A 20,631-nucleotide genomic window follows, 5' to 3' on the forward strand; every position below is an offset into this window, starting at 1 on the left:
AATGTTACATTTGTCTCAGTGGACTTCACAGTTTGTACAGAATATCAGTATGACAATACGACACCCTCTGTCCTTAGACCCTCACATCGTACAAGGAAAAACTTCCAGAGAAAACCCACAGTTTAAAGGGAAAAATGGGAGAAACCTCAGGGAGAGCAACAGAGGAGGGATCCCTCTCCCAGGACGGACAGACGTGCAATAGATACCGTGTGTACATTGAAAAGATAATACATTTGCAACATAGGTAGTCCAAATGTTTGGAAATGCATGTGTGTATAATAGGAAGATGAATCCACGAGGATATCCATCCAGGACCTATGATCCAGGACCACAGCCACGACTCAAGATCCAGGGCTCGCGATCCAGGACACAGGACCGCAGCAACAGGATTATCCATGCCTCCGGATCCCGGCGTATATAGACACCAAAAAGAAAGAAATTTGGGGAAGCTGGGTTAATCGGAACATGAGAGTACACAGGTATAGACAGAGAGAAGGAAGAAGTAAGATGTCCCCCGACAAACTAAGCCTATATCAGCAAAACTAGGGGCTGAATCTAATCGGCCCTAACTATAAGCTTTATCAAAAAGGAAAGTCTTAAGCGCACTCTTAAAAACGGCTAGGGTGTCTGCCGCCCGAACACAAACTGGAAGCTGATTCCACAAATGTGGAGCTTGATAAGAAAAGGCTCTGGCTCCCATTGTACTTTTAGAGACTCTAGGAACAACCAACAACCCTGCATTCTTGGAACGCAATGCCCTAGTAGGACAGTAGGGTATAATGAGTTCTTTAAGGTAAGATGGCGCCTGCCCATTAAGGGCTTTGTAGGCGAGAAGAAGAATTTTAAATTCTATCCTGTGTTCTATAGGGAGCCAGTGTAAGGCAGCCAGAACAGGAGTAATGTGGTCCCTTTTCCTAACTCTGGTTAGTACACGAGCTGCAGCATTTTGAATCAGCTGAATAATAATAATAATAATAAGGAGTTACAATAATCCAGCCTTGAAGTAACAAATGCATGGACTAGTTTCTCTGCATCGTTTTGGGGCAAGATATTCCTGATTTTTGCAATGTTACGTAGATGGAAGTAGGCGGTCCTTGAAATTGATTTTATGTGGGCGTTAAAGGATCAATCCTGATCAAATATAACACCAAGATTCCTTACAGTCTCACTGGAGGCCAAATTAATGCCATCCATAGTTAGTATATCTTTAGATAATTTGTTTCGTAGATTATTCGGGCCAAGTACAATAACTTCAGTTTTGGTCGTGTTTAACATCAAAAAGTTTAAGGTCATCCACGTTTTTAAGTCCTTGAGGCAGTCTTGAATTTTATTTAAATGATTAATTTCTTTATTAATGTGTAAGAATGGGTGATGCTGCCTCGTACATTTAAAAGCACATTGAGGGGCCGTAAAGACTGGAAATATAGTCCATTTAACATTCAACATTACCTTTCGATACTGGGGAGGAGAGAACAGCACCGACAACAAAACGGCAAGAAATTACCAGAATTACTAGGCCAACGCTGAACCGTCCTGAAGTTATGTTTAATTTTAGGTTTGTTGAACAAATTGAGAGTTTTGGTTGACGCAAAGAGCCTTACTTTATATCAAGTATAGTCTCCCTACTCTGAGTTCCCTTACAAAAAAATATGCCTCCTACAGTAGATTCAATTTCCTGTGACTGTAAAGTACTCAAATACAATCAAGCAATTCAAAGTCATTAATACAATGAATGTAGTGCTTGCATATACAAGTCTGCTCATTTGGTTTGATTTGATCTGGCTTTGATTGACATATCGACACGTGTATTTCATCAACAGTTGACAATATTTCTGACTTTACATAAAACACATTTCTTACATTTAAAGTGTGCAAAAAATAAAGCTTTTCATAACCAAAACCACTGTAACAATATAAAAACAACTTTTAATCAAATAAACATTCATTCCCAAACTAGCTTAAATATTACTTAAACATAGTCATTCTAATAATTTCCTCTTCAAAACAATAATGTTGTTCTATTTGCTGCTTAAGTGTTTGATGTGCAAACAGCATATCATATTAAAACAATTATGTGATATAAATGTGAAAAAGTGCTTAAATATGCAAACAGACAGTCAAATATGTTTGAAGCAGAGTTTCTGTTTCACCGATCAGATCTGCTTTATAAGCCTCGCAACTCCATGTTATATAAGTGAACATTGTGAATGTTCAGATATAAAAAAATAAGATGTTTTCTTTTGACATAACAAGGCGGGTAGACTGACTGTTTTTTAAATGCATTTATAACCACCATATATGTTTTCAGTTGAAAGTCTTGACCAGCTTGGGTCACAGTGAGACATCTGTGAGGTTCACACACAGTTTTGGGAGATAAGGTGTATTTGGGGATATCTGTGGTTACTTATCTCCAACAATAAGTAACAACTTTTCCTGGCTGCTCTGAGGCAAATGTTAAGTAACACATTTGGGGTATGTTCAAGCGCTATATAAGGAGGAGAAAGTCTCCCTGAATCTCTACTGAAAATAGTCACAATGAAATTCGTGATCTTGGTTTTGTTTGTCGCTGGTGGTAAGCTCTGAAACTGATTCTGATAGGACGAGTAAATGTGTTGCTAATCAACTGTGTACATTTGTTTAACACGAAGTTGTAGCAAAGTTTGAGGAAATCACGTTTTATCCTTATGCCAAAAACTACTTTGAAACATTTTTGACGGTTAAAGATAAAGAGTTTATATCATAAAATCACTATATTCTGTACTTTTGTTCATTAGCCTACGGGTGTGGTCTGCCCACCTTCACCCCCACCATCACCAGGGTGGTTGGTGGAGATGATGTCCGTGAGCACAGCTGGCCCTGGCAGGTATGCCCCTTTAAGACTTCTCATTAAACATCTATTCATTCCCTAAAGTCTTTAAACATGTCACTGTGTGTTATTCTCAGGTGTCTCTGCAGTTCAAGAGTGGCAGCAGCTTCTACCACACTTGCGGTGGCACTCTGATCTCCAGAGAATGGGTCCTCACTGCTGCTCACTGCATCAGGTATGTTAAAAAAATTAAAGAAATCTAAAATTAAGAAGGTATAAAGGCAAAGGGGACAGAGAGAGCCAGGTAAGCCACTTAGTAGACAGGATGAGTGAGGCAGTATGGAAGTAAAAACAAGTTAATTTACTGCAGTCTGGTATGTAAGATTTGAACTGTGGTCACTGATTGTTAGTATATATGCATTTTTCTTTAAAAGGGGCACCAGATAATTTAAAACTTGTTATATTGTTTTACTGTTTCACCAGACATGAAGCATTGTTTTATTCTATGACATAATTTAAGAGAAAGATATTTTATAGAAATCAGAATAGGTAATCACACTTTTAGTTTACAATCGCACTACTAATTTAAACACTTTCAAAGTTAAGTGAATGCTATGTTTGCAGCAGATGTCCTGATACAGTAGCAATGTACAAGTAGTAATAGCTATGAGTAGGTTTGTTGTTATTTTAAGCTGAATAGAACCCTGAACAGAGTAACTGTTATTTGTTTCTGTGTTTCTTTGTGGCCAAGCAGCAGTCGCACCTACAGAGTCTACCTGGGAAAACACAATCTGAAGAACAACAACGAGGATGGTTCCATCGCTATCAGCCCCTCCAAGATCGTCGTCCACGAGAACTGGGACACCTACAGAATCCGGTGGGCTTAATAATGTTCCTCTATCTTATAGACTATGCTAGTGTCCTGTCCATGCTATTAATGCTCATTAACATTCTGTTTCTGTATGTGGTATTTACATTCCTGCCATAGTAACGACATCGCCCTGATCAAGCTGGCAACCCCTGTCACTTTCTCTGATGCCATCATGGCTGCCTGTATCCCCAACTCTGGTGACATCCTGCCTAACGCTTCTCCTTGCTACGTCACCGGATGGGGTCGTCTCTGGAGTAAGTCCTATATATATATAAAAAGGAGCTGTCAACCAAGACTGGCAACAATGATGTCTCATATCTTTAAAGTTGTATACATTTCATTTTTTTTATTTTTTATTTTTTATTTGTTTATTCCACACATGGCAGTTATTTTAAAACAAAACATGAACACTTTACAAAACATCTACACTTATACTGGTTTTTTAGCGCATGGTGGAAAGGAGCAGGGAGAAGAAAATCTTATTTTTCCTGCCCCTACTTACAAAAAATAAATAAAATGAAATAACCATTAAAAAGTCAAATAAAAGCAATATTCTTTCAGGCGCTTACAAAAAATGAAACATAAAACCAGAATATAATCAAAAATCAACTTCACACTGTCTAATAACACTTTCTTTATACATTTTCTTAAACATAAAAATGTTCTTACATATTTTCAAAGTTGTGTGAGCACAGCAACTTATTCCAGCTTCTACTTTCAGTTTTAAAATACATTTGGAGTTAATATTCTCTGATATTCCTAGCAAAACTTAACAATCTTTAAGAAACTTGTTTTTTTGCCCATGTTTGAATAAAAAAGCTATCAATTTGAGCTATTTTTTTTTAGAATAAATCATGTATAAACTGGTCTTGGTCATCCCAGAATCTCAATACCCTGTTCTCTCTTAAAGCTGGAGGTCCCGTCGCTGACATCCTGCAGCAGGCCCTCCTCCCTGTGATCAGCCACTCCAACTGCTCCAAGCCTGACTGGTGGGGCAGCCTGGTCACCAACGACATGGTCTGTGCAGGAGGAGACGGACAGCTGGCTAGCTGCAACGTGAGTCTGATTCATATTATTTTACAAACTCATCTAATTTATAATTACAGTAGTTCAACATGTCATTTTCTAAAAGCATATGCCACCTTATGTAAATTGTTTTGCAAAATAGTACATTTGTCTCTGTGCCACTACAGGGAGACTCCGGCGGTCCTCTGAACTGTCAGAACTCTGATGGCTCCTGGGACGTCCACGGTGTGGTGAGCTTCGGCTCCAGCATGGGCTGCAACTACGCCAAGAAGCCCTCCGTCTTCACCAGGGTCAGTGCCTACATCGCCTGGATCAACAACGTGAGTGATAATGCATTGGACAGTAAAGTATTTGTACAAAGAATCCCAATGTACATTAAATACGTATTCATTGTTGTCTCGGGCAAACAGATGTCCAACGTGTACCCTTTTTAAAATGTCTCTTTTTACTGTTTTAAGGACAGCATACAACTCAAATAACACAGAAAGACCTTGAACCATTCATGGTGATTTTTGAAATTAGACGCAATTCAGAGAAATTGCTGTATTCAAAAGAGGAAAACCCTATGTTAGCTGAAAATTGAAACAATGATTCATAAATTATGCAAATTATGAAATACCACACTAATGATCATCTTTGTATTTGAGTTACTAAATAGCGCAGAAGAGTTAAGTGGAGATGAGTTACAATGCTCTACTGCCCTCTAGTGGAGTGTTTTAAAAATATTCATGTTATGTTTTCTTTTTTTCCCCAGGTGATGACCAATAACTAAGATGTGGTTGATTTGAGTCATTGTTGGTTGTTGCACTTTATCAAATAAAGAATGTAGTGGTTAATACAGTGTCTTCTATGTCTGTTTTTTTTTTTAAACAAATCAATCTGGTATTTATATAAACCTCCTTTTGCTGAAGCTTACACTGAACATGTTTGGTTTTTTAACTTCCAAAAATCTGATTGTCATGTTTGCTGTTTCACATGGTTTGAACATACTGTATGATTTTCAAATATAGTCATATGTTTTGAATCATCTCTTCTTCTCACCATTAAAAAGGCCTGTTGTGAAATATGCTCTCACTTCGGCAAATGATGAGATTCCCTGACTGCAGCTTCAACATTATGTTTATAGATTACCCATTACAGAAACGTGGATACAAGTGAAAGCTGGGCCTCATTACATTCTCAATTTATTTTATTGTGAGGACCACCATGTACACTTAGTCAGTAATAACCATCTTTTGGAATACCAGAAAAATCCAAAAATGAATACACTCAGTTCATATGACAGACATAGTGATGAATAAAAGTAAAATACAACATTTATTTTCCATATAACCATTTAGTGCCCACATATTGGTCAATCTTTTATAAATGTGCGAAAACACATCCTTACTAATTGAGATTTGGATAAGAAAGCACATAATTTCAAAAGTAAATAAAAAAACCAACACATTTGTAAAATCAATGCACACAAACCTAAAGATATCTGTTTGGTTTAGACTTTGTAAAAAGCTTGGAGAGATGAAGCCTTATGAAGCTTTGAAGCTTTCCAGCCAATTGGTTCTCAAAAGGGTTCATCTCATGAGGCTTCATTTGAACCCCCCTGTTGGTCAAAGTGTGTAAAACAGGCAGATTTGACATCTCAACAACAGTGTGCTCTATCTCATACCGAGTTCCCAATGAGTAAAGCCTTAGAATAACTCTAAACAACGAACATTAAATCATATTTTCATGTTAACAATATTGTATTTATTCCAGTTTAATGATTGTGATTGAAAAGCCTAAAGAGGCTGGTAAACATTGCAAAGAGGGATTTGTATGCTGCAGGTTCTTATTATACATCCATGGGTAATATGAGCGTTGTGGTTCAACCATAGGGGTTCATGGGTTCAACCTATGGTTTCAACCGATCAAAAGCACGTTCTGAAGCAGTCACGTGGTATTGAGGGGCAGCTTCGATTGTCATCGGTGACGTCACTGGCCCAAAGCGATACAAGCCTCGATACAAGCTTCATAAAAACGTTGGTGGTTAGGCTACTCGACGCACGCTCCGAAGCCTCGGCGCAATACGTAACAGCACTACCTACAATGATATCAAAATAACTATTATTTTAAGAAGAACTTCCGCTGTATATCTAGCTTGTTTACAAATATGTTGCTGCAGTCAATTACATTATTTAAATAAATAAAAACGGTTTATTTTGTGTAAACTTTCAAATATGGTAATTGCGTCCAGATTAGCGGAAGCAGCGCGGAAGTAGCAAACAAGTCACCTCTGCGTGTTAGCTGTTCCCTCAAACACGCTAATGTAGCCTAATTGTTGTCATTTTAGCTTTTAAATGCTTCTGTACAAATGTAGCGTAGGCTATGTCTTTCAAGTAACACTTAAAATATTCATTTAAAACAGGTATTTCTAAACTGGAAGTCTTAAGTGCAGCATTTCTAACAAACTATTTTTTACAGAAAAACTATTAGGGGTACATTTAAAAAAAGTACATGATTGTGTAGCCATACAAGCTAACATGTGGCTCTGTTCTTTGAGTTTGTTGCAACAATTGTTATAAAATAACATTGGTTAATTTTCCTTGGATTGCAGCTCCAGTGTGTTCCCGCTGCAGGATTCAGACATGGTGACATCCCTACTCTTTTATTTGGCAAGTAACATAAACATAAATTTATCACATCTGATTTCAATGTAGCCTACTGTGTCCGTAACATATACTGTATACATAAATACTTGCATTGTGATGAGGAAATACTGCAGGCAATATGCTGGTCCAGCTTGTGTGCCTGATGTCAAAATGATGTATCATTTTTGGCGTTTGGGGTGTGAGGCATTTAAACCCGTTTTCAGTATGCACTATTTATGCTGTTAAATGGCTTGATCAACATTTGACAAAGTTGCAACTGGTGGAAACAGTTTTGCATATTCTTGTTGTGGTATTTCATGCAGAGCAGCTCGTGTGTTTAAATGGTGAGGTTTTGTAACTGTTTGTGAGTGAGCTAGTCCTTCGGAGGTTTTCTAGAAGAACACACAGCTTCTTAGCTGCATTTAACATGTAACTTCTAACACAAGACCATCATAACGTGATTAGTGTTGAACCAGTTCCTTTCAGACTAATTACATTTTCACAGTATCAAAACAATTTGTGTTGGTCTGAATCTTTTTAAGCATATCATATTTGCTTTTAATTCACCTTTCTGAAGTACTGAATCCTACTTAGCCCAATGTTCAAAAATAATGTTTTTTTCAAACATTCATAACTTTCAAAGTATTTTGTCCAAAGTGCTCTCCTTTAAACATCACACCATACTGTATACATAATCCGATGTTATGTATCTATTTTTGTATCATCAATCATCGTGCATAAATGTTGGATACAAATCCTGTCGTCCAGTTTTCCGTGTTGTATTATTTTAAGAAAGAAGAGCAGACACTAAACGCTTTGACTATTAAGCTTTTTTAAATGCAGGAAAGGCATTGTTTAAGGGGTACTACATCAGATTAAAAATATATTCGCAATTAGGATCATTTTCTCTTCCCATTATGTATCACTCTCCCCTGGGAACTGATACACAAAACATGAACAAAAAAAGGGTTCTTTAGTCACAACCCCAATTACTATCCTGTCTGGTACCCAGAAGATGTCATTTATAACCATGATGTTCCACAGTAATTATTAACAAAGAACCACGATGGCTCTATTTAGCTCCCAGGGCTCATTTGCATGGTAATTATCATTAGCATCACAGAGAAACAAGTCATGGAAGTGAAAAATAACCTCCTATCTTCATTTTCTCATGTTTTTATTCAGATCACTTCCATCACAGTTTTCTTTAAGTTTTCATCTCCGTTGTTTAACCTTAAAGGTCATGCTTTTCTGGTTATTACCTGTCCCTTTGTGTGTTATGTAGCTTTTTCTGCATGTAAACGGTCTGCAGAGTCACAAACCCTCAAAGTACACCCTGTAGCGAGTAAAACTCTAACACAGAAAATATATGCTGCCCCAGAACGCCTCGTTGGAGATTTTTATTTTTCCATTTTTTTCTTCCTGAGTATAGTGACGTAACGATACCCAGGTCTAACCAATCTGTGGAGCTCCTCACACACACACACACACACACACACACACACACACACACACACACACACACACACACACACACACACACACACACACACACACACACACACATTCACTCAGCAGGAGCTCCAACAAGGCATATAGGACAGAGAGTGAATACACATACTATACAGAGATGCTGTATGAGAAACCAATGTGATTTTGGAACATTGAACAATATAAATCTATTCTAGTAGACCTCAACAATGGAATTATGATCAGTAGAAATGGCCATGACATGGGACCTTTAAAGATCACAAACCTCTAGTCTAATAGAAACAATATTGTAATGTTTAAAGTTACTCCAATAGATCTGATTTCACATTAGCACAGTATAGAACATTATTTATCCATTGAGCAACAAAGCTTTGAAGAGCAACCTTAATTGTTATAAAGACAAGTGTTTAGCTGAGGGAATGTGAAATGCTTTGTTGACATTTCACATAGGAAACAAGGTATAATTTATTCCAAGTAGGATTTTATTCGGTTAATATTTCCATTCCTCTTTCTATGAGATGACGAAATCCCATAATATCACCCTGGCACCTACAATTAGTCATTTTTTTATGTAAAATTGAAAGGTCCGTCTGAAAATGGTTCTCTTTCGCCACAAGATGGCGACAGATTACTGTTTAGGAGCCATTTCACACAATGTGCATTGTTCAGATAACATGTACTTCTCAAAATGTGAACCATGTGTTAGATTGAACATAATTCCTTGATTGATCCATTATACTGTATATTTTAAACCACTGCATATTAATATTCCTAAATTTAGATACACATGTTTTTAAATGCATTATTTAAACAAATTACAATTTTGTAATTAAAATAGGACATGATCTTACTAATGAGGTTAGTTACCATTATGAAATCTACTTTTACAAGGTAAAGTCAAATCCCAGATGATAAACCCAACATAGCATTACAGTACAACATATGTACAAGGTGGATGATGGCGATTTGTTAATACTATATTTTTGGTTGTCTTTTGTTTTTATTTTTTCATGTTGGAATGAATGTGTTATTTACTTTTTATTCTAGATAGATTTAAAATTGCGAGTCTCCTTAACACTGGTACTGGTGAGTGATGACGTAATGTTACATTTCCAACCTTTTCTTGCTGAGACTGTGGTATATTGTTGAATTACCATAAAAGTTCTCTAAAAAGCTACACAGCTCCTTTCTCAAGACGTTTGTTTCTGATGTAGCCCTATCATATGTAGTTTGCCTGTATGGGCATGTGATGCTGTTAGTGCGTACATGAAAATGTATTTGTCAGAAAATAGCTTTATTCTACTGAAACAGAAAAATCTCCATCGTTGAATGTCCAACAGATTTACTTTGACATGAAACAGCCTGTGTCTGCCTGAGCCTCAGACACCAGCAGGTGTGAGGTTTCCAGTCCGTGCACTCAACCCAACAAGCAGTAATGTCGAACAAATGTAACCTTTCAGCCTCTCCTGTGCTGCGATGAGATGTTTTTGGCTCTCTGTAGGATTCCTGGATGGCTCTCTCTGACTCCGCTTTGACATCCGCCCATCTATTACCATGTCCAGGGTTAGAAGGCCACCAAATGTTATCCTCAGGGTGTGGGAGAAATGTTTCGGATGTGAGATGGATGCTCTGATCGACTGTCAGGGTAGATATTTGTCCTACAGGTGGTCCTCTTTAAGTTCAAGCACAGTTAAACCGTAAATAGGCGATATTTATCAAATATATCGAATTGCCTCAATATTGATGGTGTGACAATACTGTAAGGTTGACATGTACTTTCACAAAATAACAAAAAATGATATTTTTGATAAATAATCATTAGTTATGTGGATATAAATGCTAAGTGGGTAAAGGCAAATGATAGAACAGCTAGAACAGTTGCTAAGTTCACTTACATCAAATATAGCTTTTAAACTCAGGAAAAGACACTTATGGGATATTAACACAAATGTACAAGAAATCGTAGATGAGACTTTCTAGTCTCAAATCACAATATCAATATAATTAATATCCTGCCCAGCGATATATTCAGTTTATATAACGCAGTCATTTATTTCAGTATCTTTACAACTTAATTTTCAAAATGGCTTGTTTTTTAATTAATCTGTCAGTTGCTGGTGCAATTACCTTCTCTAAATAAAGTGCCAGGTGACATGTAAGTTCAGCAATGAAAAAATAAATGCAGCCCCGTTTATTAAGTGCTTCTCGATGCCACTCCAGTATTAGTCATGGCTTGCTGGCCAGGGTTGGGACTGCTGCTGGGAAATGGAGTTTAAATATAGCGCAGGGCAGAAGCTGTTAAGTGGCCCCGCTGCAGCAGCTCTGTAGATGCATATGAACGCTGTTTAGCACCACTTTGGTTCTGAAGAACATGAATTTAAATGTGCCAAGTGACAACCGCAGTGACTTCATGCCAGACATCCTCCAACTCGCCCATAGCCTTTCCCTCTGCACTCCTGGGTGTGCTAATCACCTCCGTCGAATAGGGCCATGAGATCACAATCATATGTTCTTGTTGTAAAAGACCACTGTGAATGAAAAGAGCTGCAGGTGTGATGTTGTGTTAGTGACATTAAATGTGTTCACTTGTCACCTCCTTGACTTTGTGCGCTTTTCCAAACTGGATTATTGGCTGATGAGATCTCATTGTAACGAGTTTTATTTGCTTTCATGTGTAATTCAATTTTTTTCTGAGCTCTTGTTTCAATGTTATTTTTATTAAATGCACTGCTCAGTGTGCCTGATATTTATTAGTTTCAGCACTGCGGGCATGGCATGGTGGCACGTCTGTTTTTGCTTTTAGTCAATGATACGTCTTTCATGGGCCTGGGAGTCGTACTGACATGTTCTATTGTAGTATCAGGCGCTGCAGTGGGTTGCAGACATACAGGCAGACATGGAATCAAACTTTAATATCAGCACAGTGGAAATGTTCAGTATTGAAAATATTAGTTTAGACTTTTAGTTGTGCGGTTTAACAAGGGGGCAATGCATTATTAAAGTGTTACCTTCTCGGGGAAAAATAGTGCTTTTATCGACATGGGCTCAGCGGCCTTGCTGATGTCATCATCACCCTGTGTGTGTGTGTGTGTGTGTACAATGAGGCAGACTCTTCCCGTGTGGGCATCAGGGGACAAAGTAGGCTTTATGCGGTGTGCCGAGCTCCAAGGCAGAAACATTGTTGAGCAGTAAAACATTCTGTAACTAAAACCACATGTTCCAGAGTGGAGGACAGACAAACACAGGCAACCTCTGCAGCTCCATCGGGAGTCAGTGCCCTATCATCGGGGGCTCAGAGTTTTCCTATTTGACTCCAATGCAACACCCTCGTCCAACATTCTGCATTTTATATGTATCAGGAAACTCAAATCAAGAACAGATTGTCCCTGGCAAACCTTCCGTGGGATGATGCAGATAGTCGAGGGAAGAGAACAAAGACAGTTTGGTTTGACACAGCTTTAGAAAAACTGTCTATTGTTTTATATACATATGTTCGTACATTTCTCCAATAGCCGTTTGTTGAAATGTTCAACCTACAGTACATATCTGTGAGGACCTACCAGTATACAAATGTGTCTCCTTGCTAACAGCTGTTGGCACACAGAAACGTACAGAAAATGCCAAACGTAACTGCCAATCACCTTATGGAATAACTGCATCCTAATGTAAATATAGAAAAATATCAACAAAGTCGAACAACTATATTTATGTTTTTTATTTTTTTAAATAAGTAAAAGTAGGACAGGGTGCAAATAGTTCTGGATAGAAAATTGTATGATACGTTAATTGACCATTTTGCTTTATCTACATGAGGTAAATGTTTACAGCATGCTTACGTTTTATTTGTCAGTGGTGATTAGAAAAAATCAATACAAAATAATCCTTCTAAAACTCGCAAAATGTTTCCTTTCCATAGCCTCTTGCATCTTTAGTCCTTCTTTTTTATTCCCTGAATAACTTCAGTGGATAACTGTTACCAGAGCTACTGTTTGTGCTTAATGGTGGCTACTTAAATGATTGGAAAATGTGTCAGTTGTGATGTTTTCCTTCATAAAAAGTGATGTGCAAGCTGGGGCTGTTGATTCACTTCTGTTGTTCGGCGCTGTTTCCATTCTTCTCTCGGCCCAATAAAGTTTTACAGTTCCCTCACAGAGCTCTTACTGAATGTGCACTGTGGTAATTAGCAAGTTGGTGGTTCATTTTCAATTGATTCCCTACCCTTCTCAGATCATTAGGTGTTCTGTCTTGAAATACTTGAAACCACTGCTGCCTCTCTAGGAGGTCAGCCATAATTAAAGGGACAGTGTGCCACATTATCCATGCATGGAGTCAAGACGGTAACATAATTTAGATCAGGCAGCCCCTCAGGTTAGGACTGAACCCTTGACCCGGACCCAGTGCCCCCATTTCTGTCTTCCTCATATGCTCGCTCATACCTTCTTTACATGGCTTAGCTGCATGCCTTTACACCTATACCGGTACAAGGACCAAACAGTGTCCCATTTTGTTGCTGCTTTTGACTCTATTTGTTTATCTGCTTTACTCTCTAAATATTTCTTCTCAGCTGAGATTAAGGAAGTAGAAAAGATGGAGCTGGTGTTTCCATGCAGTTCATTTCTTTTACTATTGTTTTTATTGCTTTGTCATTTTAGTGTATGTTTTCGTCAAAGGCTTGAGGTGGAAAGAGAGTTTAAAGGTTTCTAATCAACAAATAGTTATGAATTTAGGCCGTGTCGATTAGAAAAACTCTTAAAAGAACTACAAATATTTTCTCTCAAAACGCCCTTGAACTTTTGCAGTGAGGGGGCCAGCGTAATGAAATTGTGATTAATATGTGTCTTTAAGTGCTTCAGCTAAGACCGGTAATGGTTTCTTTTGAAGGTCTGGCGCTGTGTGTCAGGGGCCATGTTTGTGTTATTGCAGATCCTCTGAGAGCCCATTGTTTGGAGACCTCACAGGTTCCTCCTAATCTAATTGGCCATGGATGTCCTGGCTCAGGACCTTTCTCCATGCTTTAGGGATTGACAGAGTTGATCATGGCTTGAAAAGTCACTTGTCCAAATACAGCCTTGTTTAATTACAGGAGGGGGGGATGCATGCGTATCACCGCACACAGCCCCCCCAAGCCCAATAAATGCCGGTCTAACTCCTTTCAGACTAGATATTCAACTCCACCTCGGAAAGAAATCTCTATCCAAATAGGAACTGGATTTGAGTCTCCTCTCCTCCTCACCCTAAAGCCCTTAAGCACCCTCCACTTCTCCTCTGTTCACCTTCACTCTGCCAGTGACATACCTCCCAGTGGTTCTCTATCCAGTATAAACACAAGGAGATCCTCCCATGCTATTACTTACACCGCACTTCCCTGATCCTCACCCCCGCACCCTCCCATCCCCAGCCAATCCCTGACCACCTCATCCTCCACCTCTATATTCAGAATTGCCAATCCCAATCTAATTTATGGAATATTTTGGAGGTAACCGTATACAGCGGCAGGGGAGATAACATCTCCAGGCCCCTGTGAAGGACAGGAACTCGGCAGTGTGTGCTTAATAACATAAACTGCTGAAAAAGGGCCCGGGCCGGTGCATTGGCAGAGGAGCAGGCCGGTGAGACGCACAGAGAGAGAGAGAGAGAGCACAGAGAGGGGACCCAGTGTTCTGGGGTGGGGTGGGGGGTAATTGAGACCATGTGAGCCTCCCCCAGTGGAGGGATTAGAGAAGAAACGGAACTCTCTCAGCCCCAAGATGGCTTTCAATTAGATGCGCCCAGAGCAAGGGTACGTGGGAGACAGGGAGGGTGAGAGACCAGCGTCGCCCAAAACGTCTGGGCGCACGAGGGAGGAAAGGTGAAAGAGAAGTTAGGGTCGTGTTCCAACCCCCTCCTCTTCTTCCTGAGTGTCAGAGCCATGGTCTGGGCTGTCCGGTTCATGTCTGTGTGTCGCAGTGCAGCAGATCATAAGGGCTAACACATAATGACAGCATCACTACCAGCTTACTTATTTTTGTATTTAGTCTCTTTCAACAAGCATTCGTCAAGGGAACGCAGACTAAGCTTGCTCTCTCTTTCCAGTGATGCTCTGCCATCAAATGCATATTCTGACCTTGGACTTTACCATGACAACCAAAGTCTGTCTTCTTCGGCTGTGGCTCTGGATGCGCTGATCCAAATGTTTCCACCCTGATACCTTAAACTGGTCTTTGGGTATCGGCTAGCACCCGTTGCTTTCCTAACTTTTTAAATCACATTGTAACTAATAAAACATAGATATAACATTACAGAATTTGAATGTTTTATTTAAAAGTAATGTATTTTCACCAGCAACTAAAAAGAAATACCAGGAATAACATTTCTAGTACAAACCTTTTACTGTAAATGCAGCAACACATGGGTCACAACTTAAAAAGGAATTAAAATGTCAGTAAAAAACGAAATTACATTAAACAAAAACAAAATGTTAACGTTAAAATCCACTCCTTGAAAGATATCGTAAACAGTCACGGATATTTCTCCAGCTGACATGTTTTGTTATTTGCTTTCGTAGTAGTCTTCCTGCTTGCTGCTGACACGTGATATAGTACTGTGTGTTATCTGCCGTAATCATAGAATAGAAAAAGTATCAGCTCCATTGTAACCGATAACTGATCCAGCTATTTCAGTCAGTATCTGCAAAGTACCATTATTGGATCATCGCATCTTTAGCTGTGACCGCTTGGCTAAGCTCCCCTTGGTTAATTGTGGGTTAAAGTGCCTTGCTCAAGAGCAGCTTGTAGTTCACAAACCCACACCTCTAACCCCTTTCATTAAATAAACATGCATTTTTTTTGCAATCCACACATATACAAATATTTAACCTTTATATGCTGTACATAGTCGTTAGCATAAATTGTTCTACAGTATGTGCATTTTTGTTTGTTAACGCAGTGTGATTCCAAATCAATTAATTGTGACTTACGTAAACATAAGGCTCTGTCTGAATGGTAATTATTTTCAATGTGCTTTGTATGTGTTTGTGTGATCAGTTATAATCGGGGTGGGCACATTCACACTGGACCAGGTTTTCCATGCCAGTCTTATCAAGTCTCACATACTGAATACCTAAGACAGCACAGTTGTTACTCGTCTAGGTAACTGGAACTTTTCAGCCATCACATCTCGTGTTTGTGACAACTGCACACGCATAATGTTTAACTCCAGTGTGTTCATAATGCCTGACGACCATGAGCTGGGCCTCACAACATTACAGCTGTCATACAGTACATCAGTATTGACGGCTCAACCTTCATACCTTGTCTGTCTGAGGTTTGCCCAGTTCCCGTGCTGACTGTCTCACAAACAGAGCACCTGGCATTTTCTGTATTTATCGACTTTCACAATGTATTACCAAACTGAGAAGGTCAAATTAAAAAGGTCATGCATGGAAAAAGTGAAATAAATTAGTCATGATATCTGTCTAAATGTTAAATATTTAGGGCAGTTGGAACAATTCAGCAGGTCACAACACAAGATAATTCAAGTGGAGAGCTTGAGACCACGTGCTGTGGTGCGGGAAAAACTCCTCACGGTATAGAGGAAGTTCTTCTATAATATATGCTGAGTGACTTGCAGCAAAGCACAAGGTTTGTTTCTAATCAGATTGCTTTTAGTTTTGATTTTCTTTAGGTTTAATTGAACTGGTAACCACTGGTGAAATGTTGCAAAAATCTTGTAAACGAATACCACAAATATGCAAAATTGCACTTGAAATCAGATATTCTGAACAGTCCAAAGTTAACTGAGGAGTGTCAGTCCCCCACAGATGTTTTAAGTGGAGTCTCACAAGGCATCACTTCATTCCCCGTCATGCAGAGTACCGGCCTTTTGTATGAAATGCCACATCAGCCCCTCCTGTGTTTAGGTTTTTGTTGGCACAGCCATCCAAAAGCCCTGATTGTTGAGATTCTGCTGTTTATTTTCACAGTCCCTTAATGTTTTACAGAAAACCCCTCACCGTAAAAGACTGACAGTCCCAAATCTCTATGTTATGCTTTCAGCATCATTTAACTTAAACTGAAGGCTTTATATGCATGCAGTTTCATTCCTGCAGTCTGCTCCTGTCTACTTTAACAGCAGACTCCTATGGGCATTTGTATATTGTTTTCCAAAGGTCATAAACCCTTCACTATGCCTGACGAAGTGTTGCTACATTAAGGGGCTTGGATATTTAACCACCAATTGTGAATGGAGCCACTGCTCTAAAGTGTTATTGACTGCTGCATTTTGATTTTGGTCTTGAGCTGCTGCTTTGATGACTTTCAAAACTTGAATATACTGTAAGGCTCACAGCTTTAATTTGATCAAATCACCATTTCTTAAAAACTCCTTTTATATATTGGTTTACAAGTCAAGGCATGTTAAGAACTTAGCTGGACATTTACTGGGGTATTTTACTGTAGGTAGTCCAGTCAATGCTGACCAATTTTAAGATTGAAAGGCTAATGAACATTTGAACATGCCCTGCATATGTAAAAAGTGGGTACATCATCATTAATCTGTCTGAATGAGTGCCTTTCTTTCAAAAGAAAAATGGATGGATGTTGGACATCCACCCCGAGCCCGTCAGCACACAAAATATAAAGAACAGTTAAATAATTTAAAATAATCATTGGAATATTCTGAATTGCGTATAGCTGAATCTTAATTCTTTAGTTTGCTTTCTAAAAAAACTTCACTGGCCTTAGAGACAAAGAAAAAACAGAAAAGAACCAAAGAACTCCACCATCCGAACATACAGTATGTGGACTGTTTTAATTTTTTAAACGTTATGTGTAGAGTTTTTATAACTCGTGCTATTTCTGATCTAAAAGGACACACTGCAGAGCTCTAAGTGTACTGGGTTAAAGGGCAGAGTCATTGTCAGCCACTATGAAGTAATTATGTGTTTGTGTTTATAGCATGTTGACTTCCCACTCTGTCTCGCTCCTGCACTCCATCTTTCTGCCTAGCTCCCCCCCTCCCCCCCTCCTCTCCCCCCTCCTCTCCCCTTCTCCCTCTCTGTTCTATGCACAAGTCGTCTCCCTCTGGGAAGAGGTGCCTGAGATGTTGGCTCGGCCATACATCTCTGTCAAAATCTCTATGAATAAATTAACCTTTTAAAGATTAGTCCACCCTAATACCTCAGGGTTTTTAAACAGAAGAGTGGAGCCCATCCCCCCCCCCCCACACCATCACACGCCAAGCCTCACCAACTTGGTGTTAATAGTGGAACGAGAACTTATAAAGGCGCAGACCTCATTTTTTACTCACTATAAACAACGATAGGCTAGAATTACCATTATTTTTAGACATGTTTTTACATTCTTCATGCAAATTAAGATTATTTCATTTTTAATAATGTTGGGTTTATTGTGTCCTGTCAACCCATTGGACTGTAGTGTATGGCAGGTGAATGCGATTTGAGGCTTACGTTTCCTTCCTTATATTTTCAGATCGTAATCTATTGTTAACTCTTAATCTTTCATTTTATTCAACACCTTAATCACATTGGGGCATTGCACCCGAATAATACTAACAATTGATTAAAGAGTTAATCTAGACATTAGCTAAATGTAAACAAGAATATGGGTTAATACAACTTAAATAATATTGAAACTAAAATAAAAGCTTAAAAATGTTGAAGCTCAAAGCAGCTCAGCAACAAATAAAAGATGTTCAGAATAGGCAGTTTAGGAAACATAAGTAATACTCGCATTTATTTTTATTTCTATATTTTTTAGGTAGATTGTGTCTGATTTCGTCTCGACAAGTTACATTTTATTTTAACTCGTTGACATGGCAAACTTAATTTTGTGATGGCATAATAGTGTTAGAATATTTCCTGTCTCCCTGTTGTATGGTTATGCATTGTGAGTTAACCGTGCACATTTCTGGAAAGTATTGCTGATAAGATTTAAAATGGAAAAAGGATGCAAAGTTTCTGCCAGGGCATTAAGATGTTATTTCCAGCCATAATGTTTTAGGCTGGTTAGTGGAATAACATTTCAACATTACTGTACTTACACATTCCATTTACACCGTAGGAAGTACATGTTTGTAACATTTCAAAGCAGCAGTCCTTTGGCAGATAAAGATACTTGTGTTTGTTATTGAAAACGAGAAGAATCTGATTTTATAGACAATTTAAACCCTCTAGTTGCACAAGTTTAAATATGTTTCCTATAATCTGTTTCAACACCGCTCTGGGAGAATGTCCAGTAACTCTTGTTGTTCCTTTGCATAAAAACGTCTCCTTGAGTCCTGCAGTGAGATTTCGCCAAGAGCAGGGAGCAGTTGGATCAGACTCTTCCTGGCTTTTTTCAATGACTCGGTTTATTTAGATGGAGCACAGCACCTGGAGAGGCTCCAAGCACCCGAAGGCACTCAGACTGAATGACTCTGGCTGCCTCTGCAACATGCATGTTGATACCCCAATATTCTGCCTTTTTAAAGACTTCCTGAACTCAGTAAAGAAAACTGCTGAGAAGATTTTCACTTCATCCACTGCAGAACAAGACATTTGAAAAATTAAGTCTTGCTGAAAAGCATTTATTTTTTTAAAGAACCAAACATAACAGTGGTCTCTTGTTGGCAATTGGGCCAGACCTATCCACCTTGGTTTTTCAAACAAATCAGTATAATTATGAAGAACAGGTTTTAGGTTGAAATTCCTTGAAAAATAAACCATTCTTGACTGAGAGAATATGACATGTATTGGCTATGTCACTGGTTTTATGTTTCACTCTCAGTGCAGGCAGAGGCGTCTCCTGGACTTCCTGAACTCTAGCTTGTGCCAACTCATGTACTGGGGAACTGACTGGATCCCCTCCTTTTTCATTTCGGGTGGGGAGGGGGGTGATCAGTGAGGGAGAGGGGAAGAGTTTCTCCATTTCACCAGTCCTTCTGGTCCTCAGTCTCCCCTGTTCGACCTCATCACTCAATCTTCGTTTAGCCCCTGACATGTTTTAGCCAAGCACTCCTGGCCTAATTTATGTCTGTAAAGACAAGCTTGGCAAAGGGGAGCTTCCAGTAAAAGGCTAATGCCTAAGCCACTGACCCACACTGCGGCAAAGTGGCTAATTTAATTTCTTTTAGACGAGAGGAGGAAGCGGTAATGTCTCTACTACCACGCAGAGAAAAAAAATCTGCCATCTTGGAAAAGTTTGTGCTACACAGATGTTCTCCTAGACGTGTTCTTTGTTTCCTGCCGCATGCAGACTACTCGTGAGGAGAGTCAAGAGGGTCATGCTGACCTTTGCTGCAAATCTACAACGGTTGACAACATGTGGCTCCTTAATACACAAAACACATCCTCTTATAGTAGAAAGGCCAACACTGCAGAACACCGCCCAATTATCTTAGTCGGCCTCCAGACAAGTCGAGAGTGCCCTTGAGATTTATGGGCCGAATTCCCACGACTAATGGTAAAGTAGAAGTTATTAACTTTTCAAAGTAGGTCTGTCTCTCATACCCACGCACCCATGTCCCCCTTATTTTTGTCTGCACAAGCTTAATATAACTGCCTGTTTGCCAATGGCTACAGCTGCCTTACAGGGCACAGGATTTGGGTTTAATCACTGTGTTTTCTGATGCTGATGAGGGTTTTTTGATATATATATTCAGCATAGTCAATATCTTTTTAAACCAGTGCACTAGAGAACCAGAGATGGATTGATGCCTTTTATATCTGATATACATTAGTTAAAGGAAAGGCCTTATGGGAGTAGAGGCAGTTCCTGTTTTTCCTCAGTAGGGGGCTCCATAGATCACAGAATGCTTCTCACGTAGCCGAATAG

The 20,631-nt window shown here is 39.1% G+C and overlaps 1 protein-coding gene across 1 annotated transcript; it reads left to right on the plus strand.

Moving 5' to 3' along the window:
* The first annotated feature begins 2,526 nt into the window (after positions 1-2,526).
* Positions 2,527-5,543, plus strand: LOC117541928 (chymotrypsin-like elastase family member 2A). Its single transcript, XM_034209260.1, has 8 exons — positions 2,527-2,572; positions 2,775-2,863; positions 2,944-3,041; positions 3,561-3,683; positions 3,795-3,931; positions 4,588-4,733; positions 4,871-5,023; positions 5,458-5,543. Exons 1-8 carry the CDS (start codon positions 2,536-2,538, stop codon positions 5,473-5,475), a joined length of 801 nt encoding a protein of 266 aa, XP_034065151.1. The 5' UTR covers positions 2,527-2,535; the 3' UTR covers positions 5,476-5,543.
* The last annotated feature ends 15,088 nt before the right edge of the window (positions 5,544-20,631 follow it).

Source organism: Gymnodraco acuticeps, unplaced genomic scaffold, assembly GCF_902827175.1.
Source record: "Gymnodraco acuticeps unplaced genomic scaffold, fGymAcu1.1, whole genome shotgun sequence".
Classification (NCBI taxonomy): Eukaryota; Metazoa; Chordata; class Actinopteri; order Perciformes; family Bathydraconidae; genus Gymnodraco; species Gymnodraco acuticeps.

What these genes read in the sequence shown, in the direction of transcription:
- LOC117541928 (XM_034209260.1), top strand. Translation starts at nt 2,536, where the DNA reads ATGAAATTCGTGATCTTGGTTTTGTTTGTCGCTGGTG. An exon ending in GGTTTTGTTTGTCGCTGGTG is followed by an intron (nt 2,573 to 2,774) that starts GTAAGCTCTGAA and finishes TTTGTTCATTAG; the next exon opens with CCTACGGGTGTGGTCTGCCC. An exon ending in TGGGACACCTACAGAATCCG is followed by an intron (nt 3,684 to 3,794) that starts GTGGGCTTAATA and finishes TTCCTGCCATAG; the next exon opens with TAACGACATCGCCCTGATCA.